Source organism: Mastigoproctus giganteus, chromosome 9 (assembly GCF_048544385.1).
Source record: "Mastigoproctus giganteus isolate SK-2022 chromosome 9, ASM4854438v1, whole genome shotgun sequence".
In the NCBI taxonomy this organism is placed as follows: domain Eukaryota; kingdom Metazoa; phylum Arthropoda; class Arachnida; order Uropygi; family Thelyphonidae; genus Mastigoproctus; species Mastigoproctus giganteus.
This window is the reverse complement of record NC_143583.1, coordinates 188,151,842-188,175,522: the sequence shown is the minus strand read 5'-3', so window position 1 is coordinate 188,175,522 and position 23,681 is coordinate 188,151,842. Positions and strand designations below refer to the sequence as shown.

The window sequence follows — 23,681 nt, the reverse complement described above, 5'->3', positions numbered from 1 at the left end:
AATCCTACTCAGGTAGCTAACAAACTAAATGAGTATTTTGCATCTACATTCATACATGAGGAGTTATTCAGGAAGGGGAATGCCAGAGGTGAATTAAACTCTGGCAGTGAGCTAGATGATTTTGTAATAACTGAGAGCAAAGTGGAAGAGAAAATGTTGAAGATAAACATAAGAAAGGCACCTGGGGTGGATGGAATTCATCCAGTTATATTAAAAGGGGCAGCAAAGGTAAACCCTTAGCCATAATTATGAGAGCTTCCTTGGACTCAGGGGAGAAATAGTCACCATCTGGGCGAAAATGGAGTACCTTTTGACAAATGCCAACCTGGAAAGAGAAAAGGCTGTCGCGAAGCCCATCTAGATAAGAGAGGCAACCAAATGCAACAGTGTGCTCCTCCTTTGCAGATGCACTACGAAATAAAGCAAGTGCCCAACCAACTAACAGCAATAACACAAACCAAACATGCCAAAACACTTCTGCAGAAGTTGCACCTTGTCATTTTGAAGCCAGCCACACCAGATGCCATGAAAACCAGTGAGGAAATAAAGAACACATTGTCACTTCACTAACTGAGGAGTTCAAAACCACAAAAATTAAATCTATTAGGAAAACGCGCAACACGGGCATGATAATAGAAACAGATATGGATGAGGAGGCAAACAATATACTAAACAACTCGAAGGTACCTAGCTTGGGTAATTTATAAAGTAGTTTAGGGAGTTAGGTAATTTATAAACCCAATGACATTTCATTTCTGCTACTACACAAGCAGTGAATACAAAATATGGTATCGTCAATCAAAAAAGCAGGCCAAGATGTCTGAATACTGCTTTCTATTTTGAGATTGAAGGGAAACGTGTGGATTTGCAAGAAATTTTACAAAAACACACCTGGTATAAGAAAATGTGTCATTTGCACCGTAATTGAAAAGAAGAGCAATGAATTTGTCATTGAAGAAGGAAGAAAATATGGCAAACATAGAATATTAAACGATGAAATAAAACAATCTATCAGAGACCACATAAACAGTATACCAAAAGCTGAAAGTCATTATCTCAGAGCCAATACATCATGAGAATTTATTGACGGAGATTGGACAATATCTGAATCATACAGAAATTATGAAAAACATTTCACAGCTTCTTATGCTATTTATGCCACTATTTTCAGTATGGAAATTAATGTAGGATTTTTTTAAACCAAAAAAGATCGCTGTGATTTATGCGAATCATAAAAGAATGCTTCAAATGAGAGAAAAAAAAAATTAGCAGAAAAGTATGAAATACATATTAAGGAAAAAGAACTTACCCACAGTGAAAAATTAAATAATAAGAATCAACAAATAAAAATTTAATTATAGCTAGGTATGACTTGCCAACCATTTTTACCCACACCAATTGGTCGTTCATCTCTGTGTTATTCCAAATCTAAGCTCAGCTCAGACAATTTCACAGTTTGTGAACTGAAGAAAGACAATGCACAATGCTTCTTCTGGCATGAAGGATTGTCAAGGAGCTAACGAAATTGATATGTGTGTTTTAAAATTTATGGGAAATAACTAATCAAAGAACAGAATATAGAACTGGAATGAATTTATTTTCTATTTAGACAACTGCAAAGAGTAGCAAATTTTTTAATTAGTATGTATTTGTACATGGTAGGGTATTTAGAAATTAAGTCTATTACACATAAATTTCTCATAAAGAGACACACACAAAATGAAGGTGACAATGTTCACTCTGTAACTGAAAAAGCTGTCCAATCAATACATTTCCATTATTAGAGGAGCAAAAAGATAATCCATATATGAATGATTTTTTCCCTCATTATTTTATGATCTCAAAAATAGTAGATGAAATCAGAACTAATTTTTCTGTAAATAAGGACAAGAAAACCATGGTGATACGAAAATAATTAAAGTAAAAAAAACAAAAAAAAACAATCCAAATAAATTTTTCTACAAGGCATTCATCTTATGAAAACAGAATTTAAAGAAATCAGTCTTCACTATTGTATTGTGATGCTTGATTCCAAAGCTGGAGAAAAGTTACAAAAAGACATTCTGAATACCTGAGAATAAAAAAAAAAGACAATGTCTCTTTTAAGTACCAATATTAGTCCAAATTATAAGCAATCATTTTATGATGATTTATTTCAGTGTTAAATACTATTATAATTAAAAATTACAGAAATAAAAAGAAAAACTTGACTGTAAAATTTGAATGAATAAACAATATTTTTCTTAAAAATTATTTATTGCATTATCAGTGTCATAGAAACCAATATTAATAATTCATTTACAAAAGAAAAGTTACAGAATGTACAATGAAGTTCATTTTTGTATACTTTTAAGGTGATTATCAAAAATATTTGTGAAATGACTTTACCATCATGAAGTAGAATCTTTTTACATCAAGATTACTCCTGTTTTATTATTAAAAAAAATTATTTCACTAAAACAAAGAAAAAGTATACAATTTCTTTCTCTCTTTCCTTCTATAATATTTATGATTTTGCACTTGTCACTTTTCTTTCGGAAGTGTGATATGATAAAAAAAATTTAATAAAAGTATTTTTGCTTTCAGTTTGTAGAATTTTTTTGGTGATTATTAAAAATAAATTTAATTACTTTGTAATATTAAGATTTCACAATTCAGTACCCAGGCCCACAATTTTTTTTGAGAGGCTGGGTCTTTGAAAAAATTGGGAGCCTAGGTACTGCAGATTCCACAATTCCCCCCCCAGCCCTTTAGTCAAGGCACAAAATTAACTTAACTGATAACTGTATGAGGAATTATTTATAAATATATATATATATATTTTTTTTCTGGCTGGTGTGGCAAAAGCTTGGGCTCCTCGTGCCATATGGCTAATACTAATTCCCATGATTTATAATTGTTTCTTCCATTTACAACTTTTAAGAAATACTACGTAAGAGTCTTCTCACAATATGGCGAAGTCTAGTGTTCACCCTCATAAAAACTACTATATATATTCAACAGAAATGCTACTACTCACCTTAAGAATGATTCAACAAATAAATGCTGATTACGCTCATTAATCCTACTTTTTATTTTATTAGTATATTCCTGCAATACTTTATCCTTATCTTCCGCTAATTCCATTTCCTAAAGTTAATGAAAATTTCAAAATTAATAATGCAAACTGAAAGTCTCTACAATACCTTATATTATCTTATCAAATATACACTGAGTGAACAGAAATCATCGGATACCTAATTAGTAAAAGGTAGGCCCAAATTTTGCGTTGATAAGGGCAATCACATGGTGAGGAATTGAGTCCACTAGTTCACAACAGCATTTCACAGGTATTTCCATCCGTGCTTGCTGCACTGCTATTCATAATTCCATCACATTCCTGGCTGGAGGATCCAAAGTGCGAATGGACCTTTCCACAGCATCCCAAAGATACTCCAAAGGGATCATGACTGATGAACGGGAAGGCCATTTCATGGTGATAAAATCTGCGAAATGATCTTCAAACTGTTCTAGTCACCACGGCTCTGTGGGGAGGTGCAATGTCCTTGCTGGAAGGGTCTATTGCCCTGTGGGTGCACAATGACTATGAAAGGATGCAGATGGTCTGCAAGGATGTACATGTAACCTGGACCATTCAGAGATGCATATAGACATACCAGTAGTCCCAACACGTACCAGTTGAACATGCTCCAGACCATTATCGTCCACTTGCCTTAACAGTTCCTTATTGACATGATGGGTATATAGCTTTGTGCGGTTTCTGCCAAATATGCACCCTTTCGTCTGCTCAAAATAACTGGAAACAAGACTCATCGGACCAGGAGACCCATCTACAATCATCCAAAGTCCAGTGCCAATGTTCTTTTGCCCAATTGAGGCGTAGAGTCCTGTGTCATGATGTTAGCAATGGGACACTGGTGGGTCGTCGGCTCACATAACCTATTGCGACTAATGATCGCCTGATGGTCTCGGTGGAGACATTGCTGGCGCCTCCCTCATTGAAGTCAGCGGTGATTTGTGCCACTGTCCCTCTCCGGTTGGCTGAAACAATGCGAGACAGACATCGATGGCTACATTCATCCACCACCTTTATCTGCCCTCAGCGCTGTCCATAATGAGATGTTATTCTGAAAATGGGATATTCCCGATACACTCTTGATACTATCGAACAGGGATAGTGCATTTCCTGTACAACCTCTGCGATAAAGTGACCCATGCGTCGGGCACCCACTATCATCCGTCTTTCAAAGTCGGTTAGCTCAAGATGTTTATCCATACTGACATTGAATGCACTTATGCAGTGTATCTAAATACCTGTCAAGCGGTGGGTTCATACACAAGCAAGAGCGTTGCGTTACCCAGAAACCAGGTATCCCATGAATTCTGCGTTTCAGTGTACAATCAAATAATCAATGCAAAAGAAAGCTAGAGTTTCAATAATAACCAGAAATTAAATGGAAAATGAATGTAAAATCTGTTAAGTAGTAATAATTTTTAAATTTAATAATTTGGCCATGTAAGACAAATTTATAATGAATAAAGCCCTGTGAGTCAAAGAATACAACAGGCATAATCTTCACATTTGATCAGGATTGCCTTGCATTTCTTGGGCCTTGGAGAAGATGGTGTCTTCCACTGACAGTAATAATATGCCTTTGTGTTTTTAATAACAGTTGAATAATTTTTTTGTTTAATTTAATTTGTTGAAGTTATAATTTCATGTTACAAATCCTCCCTCCCTTCCCCCACAACCATATGTTATTAAGGGTTTGTGTGCATTCATAGCAGTTTGGGTTTTCTAGTACATAAAATTTTAATTATTTTCTCCTTTAGGGCCTTTGCACTTTATTTTGACTTAAGGCACATTTGGCTATTTGCTTTTTAACTAATGTAGTTTATTCATGCTTTCTACTTTAAATAAACATGGGTGTTTGTGTTCTAGACAAGAACATGAACATTCGTAGGTGTGTATGTGTGCGCCTGCATGCGCACACATGTTCTAGGCATTGATTTTTTTTTTTTTTTTTTTTTTGATTTGGTAGTTGTTGGCGCATCGGCTTCTGTGGCCATATTGCACCTCCCAAGGTTTTTGCAGTACTTTGATCCAAGCCCGAGGCGGGAATCGAACCCGCGACCTTTGGGTTGCCGGGCAGGTACTTTACCCACTCGGCTAGCCCGGTCGGCTAGGCATTGATCTTGTCTCATACTCTAGTTAGGTAGTTTTATTAGTTTTGTTCCTTAATCATAAATTATATGTTCCTAGACAATAATTAAAATGGATGTATATTTTAGATGTCTGATTTATTGTGAGATATCAAACAGATCATGCAGTTGCATTTCAGGAAGTTTATACCAGCATGCAATAAATAATGCTTTAAGGGCCATTAGGCACATTAAGAGCCATTTTATACTTCTGCACATTTTAATCTAATAACTAATTTTATTTATATGGACATTCCTTATATCCACATTCCATATATGTCCATATAATATAATATATGGACATTCCTCTGCTACTCAATGGGCTTTGAGAGCACAAAAATTCAATAAACGAATAGCTCATGCATGGCTGTTTATGTTATTCTGATATCAGTTTTGTCATCTTATAAATTCTGTGTAAAGGTTAATGGGGCCAAATATTATCATAATTGAAAGTTAATTAGCATCCAAATAGTAACTTTATACCAATAACAGTTTAAATAACAATAAATATAGTAAACTGATATCAGAGCAAAGCCAAATAGATATACGGCAGATATAAAAAGACTTTATATGTTTGTAAATACAGTACAGCATCAGTTATCCGGAATAATTAATGTCAGACCTCTTCTGGATAGCAAAATTTTCTGGAACGTAAGGTAAAATTAAATAAATTCTGTTATAATGTATTAAGGTAAAATAAAAAGACTAAATAGTGTGAAAAAATAAACAAATTTATTTAATTAAAAAAATAATAATAATAACTTATATATAAAAATTGGCACATTTACATGTATATTCAGATAGGCATTTTACTGCAAATTTTATGTGGAAAAAATTTAAAGAAATTTTTTAAAATAATGTTCGATCGTTTTTTGTTTCGTTTGTTGTGACCTATGTTTTTGCTCCTAAATCTCTCAAGTACCTTAATAATATCAATTTGATTTCATCACTTTCTTCCTGGTTTTCTGCCCATTTTCAGTGCTGTTTCTTTTCGTTGACATTTGCTGTAAAAAAACTGAGAAAAATAATAAATTGCACAGTTTCGGGCTAATATTATTCTTACCAAATCTAGAGCTAAATTAAACATAATAAGAAATGAAGAGAACAAAATACGTTATGGAAAATTTGGTTCACGGAAGTGAATGACTAAACTTTATCACTCGTGGTTTCCGGAAAACTCATCGTTCCTAATCCAACATTTCACCAGATATATGATATAAAAAAATGGACAGAAATGCTCTAGTATCATAATAAACATTTGTCTCAAATTATACTATTAATAAAAGGGGGGAAAAAAAAAATGTGACTTTGGAGAGTGTTGTATTTTAAAATTTAGTACTATAATGGCTAACTGATGCAAGGACAGGATTTTTCTGCATTTGCAAAAAAATAATCCACCATCACTATCCCCATTACCAAAACATGCCTATCCAATTCGGCTTTGATCTTTGCCAACCTATCAAACTTGGCCATTGGGCAAGCAGTTTGTCCCAATGATCTACACCACACTGCCTGAAATACAACATTCTGTTACTCCCCACAATTTTGTATTTGTGCCTCCTAGTTCATCTCTCTTCTGCTAGTAAAAATATGCTCCCTTGTTCATTTTACTGATTCCCTTAATGAAATCAAAATATTTGTGCCTCCTAGTTCATCTCTCTTCTGCCAGTAAAAATATACTCCCTTGTTCATTTTACTGATTCCCTTAAGGCTGTTATACACCCCCCCCCCCCAGATGTCTAAAAGCCATTCTTCATATAGACATCAAGTCAGCACCCTTTACTAATCTGGCTGCCCTTCTCTGAACACTTTCTAGAAGTTATATGTTGGTTGGTTGTTTAAGATTTTAATGGTGCATGTAGAATAATACAATGTGTCTTGTATAAAGCAGTTATCTCAGACTATGGAAGCCCATTAAATTAAATTATACAAATTAATAAGTTTTAAATACATAAATACATCCTTACACTTTGACATTGTCTGATAAAATCTAACTGAGAATGTACAGCTCAGTCAACTTTTGGGCCTTTCTTGCTGCTTTGCATTTTTGGTTTCCCTACAGTTTTGGAGAGTTTGGAAATCAGATGTTTTCAACTGCTACTGAATGGATAATACACCCTATGACATACATCACTGCATAATCAACTGATTCCTGTTGGATTGTACGGTAATGAAATCAAATTGTGTTAAGTGCTCCAATCCACTTGATTAAACTTCTAAAATGGATTCTAGATGGATGGCAGGGTTGTCCACCAAATATGGTGGATATTACAGGGATGTGACTACTTCCATAGGATTATGTTCCGCCTCCCATGAAAACACAGGATGGAAGGAAGGGGAACAGATGAAGAGATCTATGGCAGTAAATGTACAGTAAGCATATGGAAGTAGGTGTTGATTTCCACATTGGATAACATAAGGTCATTATTATGCACTAATTTCTGCACTACATCATCGAGTATTATGTCCATTAGTCTCCAAGAAGTAAGAGAAGAGAGAGCAATTGAAAAATAATATCATCAAGATTTGTCTGGGGGATATTTGCCCCAGGAGGAAAATATATAGAACAGATTGTAAGGCTACCCTACTGCTAGACAAATTTCTGAACACACACACACAAGGAAGGGGGTATGGTTGCCAAAGGACCATAACTCCTCCATGGACCAGGCCATTCCATTCCTGTTCTTATCAATGGTAGTGAAGTTCTACATGATGGGGTTATCTTGGCTTTAAATTTGTTTCCTGCAAAAAAAAAAAAAAAAACAGATGGGTTCATGCTTATGCGGAAGCATTTGGATCTTCCACATTTTGTTGGAATTCACGATGGCAATTTCATTGTAAGAATTTAGACATTATTGCTTGGGTTTAGTGGATCTGCTAACCAGCTTCCAAAGTGACATGAGATTTGATTCTGCTTTTAGGAAACAGAGGGTGCCCAGTATCCAAGATAGGATCATCTTCACTTTCTTTTTTTCATTTACCTCTGTTGCATCCTATGACCAACTAATAACAGGCTGGTCTTAGTGGGGGGGGGGGGGGGTAGATGCTACTATGTTGGCATTGAGATGGGTGTAAACAACTGCTTCTTCATGCACTTGTGTTAACAAATTGCAGACATGTGGTGTAAAAGATTCCCACAGTGGAACTGAAATATGAGTTTCTATTCATATAGAGCATATGCTCAAACCACTTAAGTAAGATTTCCCATTATTTACCGGCACTACTGTGTCTTTGCCTTTGCATATGAGATAGCTCTGTCTTAATTTTCTGGATTTGTTTCTTATCTTTACTTTAATTGGAATGGCTCCAAGAGGCATTACTTGGCAGAGCAATTCTGAATGTCACACTAAGGCAGTTTCTGCTAAAAGGTCACTCACCTGATTTGAGTCATTTTACTGACATGAGACCCTGTCAGTCCTTAAAGCCCCTTCTGAATGAAGAAGGGTGACCATTTTACCAATTTCTTTTTCTCCTGTGGAATGTATGATAAGAAAACAAGGTACAGGAGGTGTGCAGCTTCTGTTTGATGTTTCTTTTTGTTCCATTTAATTTTTTTCATTCTCATTTTCAGGTAGGGGACCTGGTAGAGGCCCAAGAGGAAGAGAAAAGGTTTGAAGTACTCATAGGAGTAGAGCAGAGTACTAAAATTTGGTATCTTTAGGCTTTCCACCCACTGTGGAGCTCTACAAGGGGAGGCTCACTCATGAATTAGCAGGTAGTGCATATGCAAGTGGGACACCAGCATTACCTAGATACTATACTCATATATTCAGCAAGTCCTGACCCTATCAAAGGGAGGCACTACAGTCAATTGTACTCTAATAGGTCAGTGCATCTGCCAACTAGACTCATAAGCCAAGTGATCCTGAATGGACCAACTCGGGGACCAAAGTGGTGTTATTAAAGCTGGGCCCCTCAACTTTCAGGCTATCTGTTTCTGGCTTATTTTATATGACAGAATTGTAAAAATGAGACGGGATCTCTCTAGTTTCCTTTCTTATGAAGGCAACAAGATTACCAAGCAATCATGCAATAATGGATGAATGGCTCAATTTGGAGATGGTTGTGACTTATCTCATTGTAGAGAATGAAAAGCTAAAGGCCCTAAACATAGAAATAAATACAAGTACCAATATTTTGGAAAGAATTATAAATACATTTTCTGGTATAACAATAAATATGTCTTGTTTGGCCAAACAATCTGTTTGTGTGCCAGTTCCTCTACAGACAAACCTATATTAAGATATGACGTGTCCTCTGCCCCGTTTATCATGGATGATTCAACTTTGCAGGAAGACATAGATACTGATAGCTCTCCTGTCAGGACCTTTGCTGATGCAGCCCATTCCACTGCAAATGTTCCTAAAGTGAAACCTGACAATGTCTTAATTCTTAGAGCTTCTGAAAACAGTGATTGTAAGTCAAGTGGCGATGTTAAAACATTGGTGGCCAAAACTCTTAAATCGGATTTCAAAAATGTTAAGATCAAGTCTCTTAGGCTAGTGAGGAACAAAGGAGTCTTGCTGGAAACGGCCTCTAAAACAAATCTGGAGTGTTTATCCTCCTTGGAGTCCTTTACATCTGTAGGTATCAGCTAAGGTGTTCTTCACACCTCAGCTGATACCCCACTGTGTTGATTTTTGATGTCACAAAGAAATTGACATGTGATGAGATACTTAAATTACCTTGAATTATTGAATTATCAAGATAATTATTGAAAATTATCTTGAATTTTTTATTATAGAAAAAAATCTTGGCAGTTCTGATTTTATATCTGAGGAGGTTAAGAACGGAACTTTCTCTTGCTTCTCAACTAAAGCAAAGTCAAATTTATCTGTAAACTGGGCTGTTAGTTTTTTTCCCAAGATTTACAAACATATAATTACTTTGGAATGCATATTTCTTGCCTGGAGCTCTCATAGACACAGACCTTATACTGTTGTGATGAAATGCTTTCACTGCTTGGGATACGGCCACACCGCTCAGTACTGCACACACAATTCCCCATCTTGCAATCACTGTGCATTTGGTGGTCATGCGTTTAACGAGAGTCCTAACAAAAATGAAGAGCCATTGTATATCAATTGTAAGAGAAGAAAACGTGACTTTCACCATTCGGTGATAGATAGCAACTGTCCTGTCTACAAAAAGGCCTTGGAAACAGCACGACTGAGAATTGCCGATGACTAACACACCCAATTCCAGTGTACGTAGTGTAAATAATTCGCCTGCTGGTGATGTTAATAGTACAAACTTGCCTAGTGTTCAGTCTATTAATCTGTAACTTATGCAGATCAACGGGCATAATTCTAGAGTTGTTTCGGATGAGATAAGGTTAACAGCAGAATAAAACTCAATTGACATCATCACTATTCAAGAGCCATATTTTGCTAAAGGGCAAATTGAAGATCATTCAAAGATCACAGGTTATTCTCTTTCCACCCAAGTAATCCAACCTGTTCACCAGTAACCAAAGACTAGTATTGTTGTATTAAATGACAAAATTAATGTAACTGTCATTAATGGTCTCTGTTACCAAACTGCAACTTGTATCCTTGTCACATATTCTACCATGATCTTTTATATTATCTCAATATACTGCCCTCCATCTGAAGACTTAAATAATTCGCTAAATTATCTAGAATCCACATTGAATTTTCTGTGTCCCCTCGTAATGTCCTTATTTCAGCAGATGTAAATGCCAGGTCTAAGTTTTGCTTTAGTGCACGACGCGATGCTCGAGGACAGTTAGTGGAAGAATTTATTATTAATAATAACATGAAGATTTTTAACAGAAACCAACAGTTTACAATGTTCTCCAGTGAATCAAACATTGATATCACTTTCTCAAATTCCTTCTTTAATCTAGCTATCAACGATTGGACTGTACAGCCTAACTGCACAACTAGTGACCATCAGACAATTTCTTTCTTGGTCTCCATACCTTCTCGTCCCCCAGTTTTGAGTATCTGCCTGATTTTGTTCGTTTCTCAATTAATAATATTAATTGGGACATATTTGAATACTCTGTCGATGCTGATTCCTCCAAACTGACTAACTCTCATTTTGATGCTATGTCTGTAACAGAAGCTGCAACACAGATTCAAAAAATACTGATAAATGCATCATATAAATCATCAAGGAAAAAACGTGTCAATTCCAGAACTTGTTCCTGGTGGTCGTCAGAATTGTCTTCGCTTCAGAAACAGGTCCACCATGCTCGACGCATATATCAACGTAATCGTCATCTGTCTCAGGCTGATGATCACACCTTTTATAATTGTTACATTGGTCTCAAGAAACAGTATGCGAAGGCAACTGCTACCAGAAAGAAGGAAACATGGACAGAATTGATTCTGTCAGAAAAAGTATGGGGTTTGGCAGGCTGCAAGTGGAAATGGACATCGTTGAGAGACCACTAACTGGATGGAGATGAGAGACCACTAACTGTTTTGGAGACCACTAACTGGATGGATTATGTAAACATTATTCTAGATATTATTCGGTCCTTGAGGTTGTCTGTGACAACCTCAAGGACCGAAAACGGTGATGGAACTGATATTCGGGTGATGTGCAAGTCAAGTGAACCCAATTCTGGCGAAGTCCACACGGTCTGTGACAGCCAAATCCTCTGCTTGCACCTTCATGATGGTGGGATTGTTAGTAATAATGGGTATAACCCCCATGCACAAGCACACTGTGGGTGACTAGCCACCCAGGTGTGAACCAATGTAAGCACAGGTCGAGGTGTGGTGCCCACACCACATGGAGGAATGCCACCCCTCTTTGTTACCAGGCAATACTAGGTGGGAGATGACTGTCATGAACCGGTACAATACCATCACTTTGCTTATTGGAGGCTTGAAGTGGTGGAACCCATTTTTAGTCTCCAGAGCTAAGTTCCGGTCAACCCTTCCCCATCTCTTCCATCATGCAGTATGACCGATGACTTTTGAGGTTATGATGGACATCGTGGCGAGATCCAATCTTACTTACATTTCGAGGGTACAGCTCTAAAACGGTGTTCGCAGGCTGGCCGCTAGTTAGTACACCGGACCGAACCTATTAGTAACTCTCTAGGAGGCTTCCGTATCAGCTAGTGCATAACCTTGCTATTCTACTCTGCCAGATAGTGACTGGAGGGAGTCCGAGTAGTGTGTATGCGGGGAGCATTGTCAAGGCCACGTTATGTCAAGGATCTGGGTATATACTTACTATGTGTATGCCATATCCAAAATTTTCATTACTTCATACAGCATTACCCCCCCCAGCGTGCCTCCGTAGCCAGGTGGGAAGGAGCAGCAGTGCGTGTAGCACACGCTTCTTGATTAGACCGGGGTTCGAGCCCGTCACCACCAAATACGGAGAATGCGGAAAGGTCAGGGAATGACCACCGCATATCCCGGAGCAATATGGCCTTAGTTGCTAATGCTCCAAAAAAAAACCAAATAACATTACCCCCCCCCCCCATTTTTCTTACTATTGAATACACCATGAATTGTGAAACTAATAGAGTAAGCTTATCTGCGAAAAGATTTAAACCTCCCAAACACTTCTTAGTTCATTTCACAAATATACATGGTCTCAATTCTAATCTCAACGATGTCCATTTCCACCTTCAGTCTGCCAAACCCCATACTTTTTCTGACAGAATCTTAGTTATCAGTTGATTCAACTACTGCTCATCTCAGTTGCCCAAATTATTCGCTGTATGATTCCTTTCACCTTAAAGGTGGTACTTGAGCATATGTCCGTTCCAATATTCCCTGTCAGAGACATGGTAATTTGGAATCTCCTCTGGCTTAAAAACTCTCTACCTCCTGTCAAATTCATCTGTTGCCTCTATCGTTCTCCCAACTCCACTAATCATGTGGAGCTCTTCGACATCTTCTCTATGCAAATTGACTTTCTCCAGTCCAACTTTCCCAACAGTGAGGTAATTTTCCTTGGTGATTTTAATGTTCACAACTCCAGCTGGCTTTTGTGTCACACCTGGCTTTTTTTGACACAAAAGCCAGCTTTCTAGTCACACCGACCCAGCTGGTCAAGATGATGAGGCTTTTGCAATTACTAATGACCTTGCACAGATTGTTCATTTACCTACAAGAATACTGGACAATGCTAACCATACAGCCAACATGCTTGATCTTTTTCTCACAAACAACCCTTTTAAGTACACGGTTGAAGTGAGTGGTCCTTTAGGTATGTCAGATCACAACTTTGTGATTTTCTCTTCTCCAATGGAGCCTTTATCTCATGGCTATTCCCAACCTCGTGTTGTTTGGCATTACAAGAGTGCAAAATGGGATGACCTGCAAGATATCTTTTCTTCTTTTCCTTGGTCGGACTACTGTTGCAAAACTTCTGATATCAATATTTGCTCAGATCGTATCAGTGAAATTATTCTTCTGAACCTGGGTTTTCCAATAAATGTGCTAAGACCGTCCAGGAGAAGAATGTTACATATCGTATTTGGCTTGTTTCCAATTCTTCAGTTTCATTTTCTGCCTACACCAAAGTTCGAAACAATTGTAAAGAAGTTATTAATCAATCCTAACTAGATTTTGAACAAGTTAAGAGTAGAAAACTTGCATCTTGCCCTAATGGTAGCCGAGCATTTTGGTCTCTTGCCAAACCTATTGGCCGCAACTTTTGCCCATCTCTGCTCCCACCTCTGTCAAAAACAGATGGTTTTATTGTCACTTCAGCCAAGGATAAAGCTGACCTGCTAGCATCCCATTTTTCTTCCAACTCATGTATTAAGAATCTTGGTAAAACACCTCCTACCATTCCCAACACACTCCATTCAATGCATCCTGTTGTCTTCCATCAAAAGGATGTCAGAAGGATTTTGACGAATCTTGATGCTAAGAAAGCTCCAGGTCTTGATGGTATTTTTCCACTTGTTCTTAAAACCTGTGCTCCTTAACTTATTCCTTTCTTATTCCAAAGGTATTTTTCCTTCTGCTTGGAAATTTGCTCATATCCAGCCAGTTCCTAAAAAGGGTTTGGTTTGGTTTTGATTTTATTGGCACATTAGCTACTAAGGCTATAATGCGCCAAGACCAACCTAAAAAGGGTGACAAATAGGTGGAACAGGACCAGGGTATGTCTGCCAGGGGCAAAGGTTGATGACGTTGTAGAGCAGATATCATCTTTTAAGGGCACAAAAGGTGATATAGTTGTACACGTTGGCACTAATGATATTAAGAGTAGGAGACCAGCGGAATTACTTAACAAGTACAGGTCACTGTTGAAAAAAAGCCATGAAGTAGGGTTGAATTGGAAAGTGTCTGCAATTCTGCCCAGACACGATAGGAGGGAGTATGTGATGAGAGCCTTGTCGATCAATTCGGCCCTGGAAAGATTGTGCAAGGCTCAAGGGGTAGAATTTTTTTCAGCCTGGAATGTACTTGTTAACAGGAGAGATTGCTTCTACAGGGATGGGATACACTTAAATAGAAAGGGTGCAAGAATATTTGCTGATGCTATCGAGGCAGTGTTAGGTGGGTCGGAAAACTGCTAGCTTGGGGGGGGGAGACAAAGACTAATGGATTAACAGTAGCCACTGGCAGAGGTGAAAGAGATTCTTGCACTGCTTCTATTGGAATGAGCAGAAGCCTGAAAAACAAGATGCAGGATATTTCAGAGACTGCTGGAAGTCATTGCGGTACAAGTAAACACATGGGTTGTGTTAGGGTAGCTAAGAATAGAAACAGGTGCATGTATCCTTGCGTGTACACCAATGCTAGGAGTTTAGTAAATAAATTTGATGAATTTGAGGTATTGCTCAAAACATCAAAGGCAGATACTGTTGGGATATCAGAGACGTGGTGTCACACAGATATAAGGAATGAAGAACTGGAATTTGGGGAGTACAATGTGTATAGAAAGGATAGACAGGACAGGAGGGGAGGAGGGGTTATGCTTATTAGTTAAAAAACACATAAAATCCAAGGAAGTGAAGCCAGTCGACATTGATGGACAGGGCAGTGTCGAGTCAGTTTGGTGTGACATAAGCATAGGTAAATCAAAATTGAGAGTAGGAGTGTGCTATAGGCCTAATGACTCTGATGAGTATAATAAGATACTGTACAGGGAAATAGAATGGGCCAGTAAATCAGAGAGTCTTATAATGGGGGATTTTAATTTCCCAGATATTGACTGGAATTTGTGGGTTGGTCACTCACACACTAGCAAGGCTTTTGTGGATTTATTGGATGATTGTTTTCTACACCAGCATTAGATCTGATTATCAGTAGTGATTCTTCATGCATTAGGAATCTGCAGATAAAGGAACCACTGGATGGCAGTGATCACAGTGTGCTGAAGTGGGATTTACTCAAGGAGGTAACTACCATCAGAGGTAAAGGGAAGGGTTTTTGCTTTTGTAAAGGCGACTATGATGGTCTGAGACAGTATTTAAATTCTATACAGTGGGACCAACTGATGATGTTACCAACAGCAAATTCAAAATGGGAAGCATTCAAGGAACTAATCTTGGAAGCTACCAGGCTTTACATACCAACCAAGAAATATTGCTCAAGGTTCAGGCCTAAATGGTTGTCAGATGAACTAATGAGACATATGGCAGAGAAGAAAAATGCATGGGATACATACAAATTAATGGGTGATATGGAAGCCTATGATAGATATAAGTTGGTCTGTAACCAAGTCACAAAGGAGATTAGGCAGGCAAAGGCAGATTATGAGAAATCCTTGGGAAAGGATGCAAAGAAAAACAGAAAAGAGTTCTTTACCTATTTAAACTCAAGAAGGAAAGGGATGAATCAGATTGGTCCACTGGATGTTGATGGTGCAACAGCTGAGGATCCAGCTCAGGTGGCTAACAATCTAAACGAGTATTTTGCATCTACATTCACACATGAGGAGTTATTCAGGAAGGGGAATGTCGTAGGTGAAGTAAACATTGGCAGTGAGCTAGATGATTTTCTAATAACTGAGAGGAAAGTGGAGGAGAAATTGTTGAGGATAAACATAAAAAAGGCACCCGGGGTGGATGGGATCTATCCAGTTATATTAAAGGAGGCAGCAAAGGAAGTAAGCAAACCCCTAGCCATAATTATGAGAGCTTCTTTGGACTCACGGGAGGTACCCATGGACTGGAGATGTGCAAATGTAACCCCAATTCACAAAGGAGGATCAAAGGCTGACACAAGTAATTATAGACCTGTTAGTTTAACTTCGGTTCCAGGAAAATTAATGGAGGCACTGGTTAAAGAAGCACTGCAGGATCATCTGGACAAGAATTCAGTTATAGCTCAGACACAGCACGGTTTTGTTAAGGGCAGGTCTTGTCTGACCAATTTGATTGGATACTATGATGTAGTCACAAAAGAACTGGATGCAGGGAATAACTTTGATATTATATATTTGGATCTTAGAAAGGCTTTTGATACTGTTGCGCATGGAAGACTGCTGCACAAATCGGAGAAGTGTGGCATTGGAGGCAAATTGCTGCTATGGATAAAGGGATGGTTGAGTGGCAGAAGACAGAGAGTGGTAATCAATGGACACTGCTCAACGTGGACTAATGTTATTAGTGGAGTTCCTCAGGGTTCAGTGTTGGGTCCATTGTTGTTTTCTGTATTTATAAATGATATTGATGATGGTGTATCAGGCTTAATGTCCAAGTTTGCAGACGATACCAAAGTTGGCAGGGTTGTTAAGGACACTACTGATACTATGCTGCTGCAACAGGATCTGGAAAGGTTGAGCAGATGGGCTGAGAGGTGGCAAATGAAGTTTAACATTGACAAATGTAAAGTACTACATATGGGAAACAGTAACCCCAGATCAACGTATCAACTCTGTGGTACTACGCTGACAGTGGTAGAGAATGAAAAGGACCTGGGGGTAATTGTGCAGGCAGATATGAAGTTCTCTGAGCAGTGCAGACGAGCTGCAAGAGTAGCTCATGGTGTCTTGTCAATGATATACAGGAATTTTTCTAGCAGGGACAGGGATGTGATTATTCCCTTGTATAAGGCATTGGTCAGGCCACACCTTGAGTACTGTATACAGGTCTGGAGGCCTCATTTCAAGAAGGATGTAGAGCTGCTGGAACGAGTACAGAGAAGGGCAACAAGATTAGTGAATGGAACAAAGGGTTGCTCTTACGAAGAAAGGCTTAAGTTTTGCAAATTACAGAGCCTGGAGACTAGGCATCGGCGAGGTGATCTGATAGAGGTGTATAAGGCTTTGAATGGCTTGAGCATGCTCAATGCCGATGGGATTCTTCCTCTTGCTCAGAATAATCACCTGAGAGGGCATAAATTCAAATTGAGGAAGGACGGATGTCGGATAGATGTGCGGAAATTTGCCTTTAGCCCGCGGGTAGTTGGTTTGTGGAATAGACTCCCATCGCTTGTTGTTGAAGTTGATAGCCTAAACAAATTTAAGGCTCAGCTGGACAGGTATTTCGAACGAACGGTGGGGTGAAATGGGAGTAGTGGTTGTTTTTTTTTTTTTTTTTTTTTTTTTTGGCTGATGCTGAATAAGCTTGCTTTCTTGCATCATATGCTTCTACTAATGCTATTGCTAAAATCCCTCCCATCCAATTATCGTCCCATTGCAATGATCTCTACTCTTTCTAAAGTAATGGAGAAATCCATTAACTGCCAATTCTTAAACTACCTAGAAACCTTCTGTCTGATAAACAATCGCCAATAGCTTTGGCAAGTATGGATTCCATCAGTGTCGATCCACTGGTGATATTCTGGCTTATGTTACCCATTTATGGACAAATTCAATGGAAAATTCAAGTAAAACACAAGCAGTTGCCCTTGACATTTCAAAGGCTTTCAATCATGTCTGGCATAAAGGTCTTCTACACAAGCGTCCATCTTATGGGTTGCCAACTGTTTTTTGTAATTGGTTGTTTGTTTGTTTGTTATTTGGTTTTTAGGAGCATTAGCAACTAAGGCCATATTGCTCCGGGGATATGCGGTGGTCATTCTCTGACCTTTCCGCATCCTCCGTATTTGGTGGGTACGGGCTCAAACCCCGGTCTAATTAAGAAGAGTGTGCTATGCACTGCTGCTCCTGCCCACCTGGCTATGGAAGTGCCTTGTAATTGGTTATCCAGTTTTCTCTCTGCTTGCTCACTGAAGGTGATGGTAGATGGCTGTCTGTCTTCTATCTTTTCCACTAATGCTGGTGTCCTCCAAGGTTCAGTTCTTTCCCCCACTCTTTTGCTCTTGTATATTAATGACCTTTTTCCATTGACTGGAAATCCTATCCATAGTTTTGCCCATGATAACACATTGCATTCTACTTTCCATTTTGAGAAATATTGCCCTGCTCAATCAGCTTCAACTTCTCGAATATCCGCTACCAATTCCTTAAATGTCGATCTCCAGGTAATTCTCCAATGAGGCAAAGACAACTTAGTTGATTTCAATCCTTCTAAAACTCAGTCTTGTCTTATATCTCGCAAAAAGAATTCTTCTACACCTATGCTTATCTTTGCTGACACTCTGATTTCTAGGCAAGTTGATATATCTCTTAGCTATTAGAATGTTTAATTGCTCTGCAATTAAATAACTTGTTACTGGAACAAGGACTAATTGCAACTAATCAATATGGATTCACTCCTGGAAGGTCCTGCGAGGATGCCCTTGTTGACTTCTTTTTCTGTTGAACACTCCAGTTTCAAGTATACTCTTGCTATCTTTATTGACTACGAGGGTGCTTTTGATTCCCTTTGGTGGGAAAGTGTCCTCGAACGTTTACGTCATGCCGAATGTTCCCACCAACTTTATCTTCTAATTAAGAGATATTTTTCTAACAGATTTATCACTATCAGATTTAAGTGTAGACAAATTTTGCATCAGGTCTTTTCGAGGGTGCCCTCAAGGCTCCATTTTGGGACAACTTTTGTGGAAATTTGTTTTGCAAGGTTGGATTACCTGAACCTTTGACAACGTGAAGATCATCGCATATGCGGATGATTTGACAGTCCTTGTTATTGGCAATTCAAGATCTTATATTGAAATATCCGCTGAGAAAGTTCTATCTGATCTTCAACAATGGACAGTTGAAAATAAGTTAAAAATTAGTTCTACCAAAACAAAAATTATGATCCTTGACTCTAAATTGGACTTTCGTCGACCACCAAGAGTTAAAATAAACAATACAGAAATACCTTGGACGGGTAATAATGGAAATCTAACTTTTGAGAATAACTATTGACAGCAGGTTAAATTTTCTCCCTCATTTACCCAATCTGCGAATTAAGATCAGAAATTTTACCGACGCTATTGTCAGAGTTTCTAGAACTGAGTGGGGTCTTTCTAGAAGATCTTTAAGAATTGACTACAACTCTGTGTTTCTCCATATGGTTGCCTATGCTGCTGGGGCTTGGTTCCATAGGGAGCAGACTGTACAATTTCAATCAAAATTGATGTCAATCCATCATACAATGTTACTTTGCATATTGAAGATTTGTCAAACAGTTTCAACACCTGCTTTTCAGGTTACCACTTTCAAGTTTCTGCTGGGAAGTTACCATTTGATCTCTATGTAATTTTCAGAGGCTTATGTTATCGCTTGAAATGTCAGATTCCCACTCAGATCCTTGGAATTTCTATTAAACTCAAATCGATGTTAAAGCTGAACGACAAAGAATTTGGCAAGAGTTGATTAATTTGTAGCAGAGTAGGTGGGATAGCACAACACTAGGCAATGTAACACGTAAGTTTTTTTCGGAAGTTGACACTCTTATGGATAAAAAAATCTACAGTCTGGTTTAGTCTTGACTTGTTTATCTCCTATTTGTTATCAGGACATGGATCATTAAATAAGAAACTGTTTAAATTTCGCTTGTCTCTTACGGAACTCTGTCATTGCAGCGGTGTGGAAGATTCGCAGCACGTGTTGTACTCTTGTCTCTCATACAATAGGCACCTCTGTAGCCAGGTGGGCGGGAGCAGCAGTGCGTAGCATATGCTTCTTGATTAGACCGGGGTTTGAGCCCATGACCACCAAATACGGAGGATGCAGAAAGGTCAGGGAATGACCACTGCATATCCCCACGGAGCAATATGGTCTTAGTTGCTAATGCTCCTAAAAAAAAAACCCAAACCAATGCTCATACAATGAATTTCGAGTAACTCTGCAGAATGCAATTCCCAACTTTTCATCAGGATTGGAACCTAATTTTGTATCAAATGTCACCAGTTACCGCACCCTTCAGGATTTTGCTAAGGCAGCCTTCAATAAAAGGCTTGCAATTCTTTCTACAATGACTGCGACTGCTTCAAATTCAGCTCAAGACTCCTCACCTTCGCTACAATAACATCCATTTTCTCCAACAAGATCTGTAGTTTTGGACTTGTGCTGTTTTTTTTTTTTTTTTTTTTTGCAATTCCACAAGTGTCCTACAACTCAATTTAATAATGAAAATTCCTGTGCTCCTGAAATTGTTTGGCTGGCTGTTAACTGACTGTGACTTTGCTACTGATGACTGCAGGATTTACTGGATGTCACATTTAACCTAAGCTGTTTATAAGGTTTGTGCCTGCTTCTCGGCTAAAATGCTTGTGTAAAGTTTTGTCGGTTGAAAGGTACTGGCCTAGGGGTATTCTTTTTTTTTTTTTTTTTCCCCCTTTTTGGTTGGGTATTATTATCCGTAATCTTTGATCTCGTATATAACCTTTAATTTCTGATATTTATGTTAATTTTTAAAATTTAACGAGATTACTTGCTTTGTTTACTTTGAAACCTCAAAGTATCATTTGTTTACCTCAATACATTGGGGTTAATCTTGTGTATAGTATTTAATTTTTGTATAGTTGCTAAGTTTTTTTTTTTTTTTTTTTTTTGAAACAATTTTTGGCAGCAGTCTTTGGCTCGAACTTTGTTGGGCTCTTGGCATCCCTCTCTTCTGCTGGCTGGTAGCCCCTGGTCTACCTTCCCATGGTGGCGGAACGTTTCCGACCTGCTGAATCTGGGTAGCCAAACAGCCAGTTCATTTCTGGCCATTTCTACAGAGTCCTGTTTCTTAAAAGTGAAACGAGACAGAGATGAACTAACGTTCCAGGTGCCACCCTACACAAATACATACATACCTGTTTCTGGCATATCCACAGGTTTTAGTGTCTGGAAAACACCTGATTCTAGAGATGGCAATCTGTAACCTAAAACTTGAACAGTGAGATACAGGCAGAGCTTCTGTGGAAGCATCCACAATTCAGCTTCACTACTAGTGATTTCATTGGACTGCTTCATTTATCTGTCAATTAATTTGTCTCAATCTCCCATCACAATTTTCTCCTCACCTTCCTGGCTGTGTCACATGACATTAGTTCAAGGTTAGTGTGGGCACTAGATCCCATTAATGCTAATCTGAAAAATAAACAGCAGCATCAGAGGGAGGTCTCCATGTTGAGGGGAGAATTTCTATATCTTTCTTCAAGTATGGCCTCCAGACCGGACCATATATTGTAAATGCAGTCTCAGTTTTATGCAAAGGAATAATGACATCCTTTTCCCTATTTGCAAAAATTTTACATATCATAGAAAAGACACCATGTGCTTTCTAAACACCCTGAATGGGAAATGTCTAAGTCATAACCATAAGTCTTTTTCTTCCTGGACTACTTTTAATTCCAATTTCTCCCTAACTTTTTAAGTAACTCCTGGATTTTTGTTCACTGAGCACAAACCTTAAATTTTCCATATTATTTTGTATATTACTTAACATTGCTTGGGAATGTTAAATAATATACTGTGTAGTACAATATATGTATTATTTTGTGTTCTTGTTAATATTGTAGTAAATTTAATTTATTATGCTAATTCACCAAATCAATGATTGTGAAGTGTTTGATTTAATTAACATTGCTGATTTCATTCTAATACTTCCACTGCAGAATTTCTAATAAATAAGTGATAAACATTATTTCATTAAGTGGGAATGGGTTCAAATTCTTAGTTATATATATAAACGCATGTATTTTATGATTTATTTAACAATACGGCATTGGGGTGATGATGTTTGGTCTGATAGACCCCTCACTGTACTACTACATGTTAATTGCTGATTCAAAATGGTCTGTTCCTCTTGCAACCTTCTTAAATATATAAGCACTTATACTTAAGTAGTTTGGAAGTAAAGTTATTTTTATGCAGAATAATTATGCAAAACATGCTGAGACATGAGATGTCAATGTTTGTGTTACTATTTTTGCCTGACTCCTTTGTCTTAGTTTTTGGTTTTAGTGTAATGTAAACAATTTTTTTCCCAGACAAATGTAGCTATTGGTATAAAAATTAGGTGCTCTTTGTCTTATGTTTAATTATTATTTATTCCATCTATTTATTTGACAAAACACAGCACTTGTATCATATGTCTGAATTTATGTACTTAACACTTTCATGTTTATATTTTATGATCAGTAAGTAATAAAAGTTTTCTTTCACTGAAAATAATAATTATAAAAACATTTTTAAACTGAAATGTTCATTATTAAATTTACTTATTACATTTAATATGTTATGCAATTTATTAAAAAGTGGTTTTCAGTTGGTATACATCAAGCAGAATTTAAAAACAAAAACTTTTCTTGGAAATAAAACAAAGAAGAGGCACATGGTATGGAAAACCAAGTGCCTCTGCAATTGTAACAATTGGAAGCCCCAGTTCTACCAGGTTAAGTGACTTATGGATATCTATCTTCTTCCTCAAAAAACAATTTCAAACCAAAAATTTTACAGATACATTACAATATGTCATTAAAATAAGAGATAAGATGCAATAAATTTTTTTTAACAATTTAACTTTTAGGATATTCAAAATTTGTTAGCCTTTATGTGAATTAACTGCACTGCATTTTTAACAGAAATAAATAGTGTACAAATTCCAGTTTATCCAAAGCACACTATCCGATCAAAGTCATGGGACACTTTGTAGTTATGAACAAAATGTACTCATTCAAATAAAATAAAATAAAATTAAATTAAATTAATAGTGTATTGACCCACCTTTGGTGTAATAAATGCTTCAATGTGTCGCTAAGGCACTTTCTACTAATTTCTGGTAAAAAGCTAGTGGCATTATGCTTCAGTCCTCCTTTAAAGCATCTGTGAGCTCCACTAACAAATAATTCCATTTTGGCCTAGCACAGACATGCCAATCCTGCATTCCAATTCATTCTAAAGTTGTTTAACTGGATTAATATCAGGGCCCTGCATCAGCAACAACAACGTTCTTGTATTATTCACTCCATTGAAGGTGTAAAGCTGCTTCTATAAAATTACCACAATTTAGGGACACAATTAACCACATTGTCAGTATAGGATGCAACATTAATGGTTTCCTGCACGGAGACCATGGGAACTGGACCATACCACAAGAAACACCCTCAGACCATGATACCTCCTTCCCACTTCATAGCTGAGAGAAAACACTCAGACAATTAAGTATTCTTTCTCAATCACACTGGAAGTGCACACAG

The 23,681-nt window shown here is 37.6% G+C and overlaps 1 protein-coding gene across 3 annotated transcripts in view; it reads right to left on the bottom strand.

Moving 5' to 3' along the window:
* The window catches only part of LOC150080956 (uncharacterized protein ZK1073.1-like), a 404,766-nt gene that overhangs the window by 175,820 nt on the left and 205,265 nt on the right, over positions 1-23,681 (bottom strand). For all 3 annotated transcript variants that reach the window (XM_090381331.1, XM_090381332.1, XM_090381333.1), the window contains one exon: positions 3,020-3,129. In XM_090381331.1, coding sequence (XP_090237457.1) covers positions 3,020-3,129 — 110 coding nt within the window. The remainder of the gene's footprint in view (positions 1-3,019; positions 3,130-23,681) is intronic.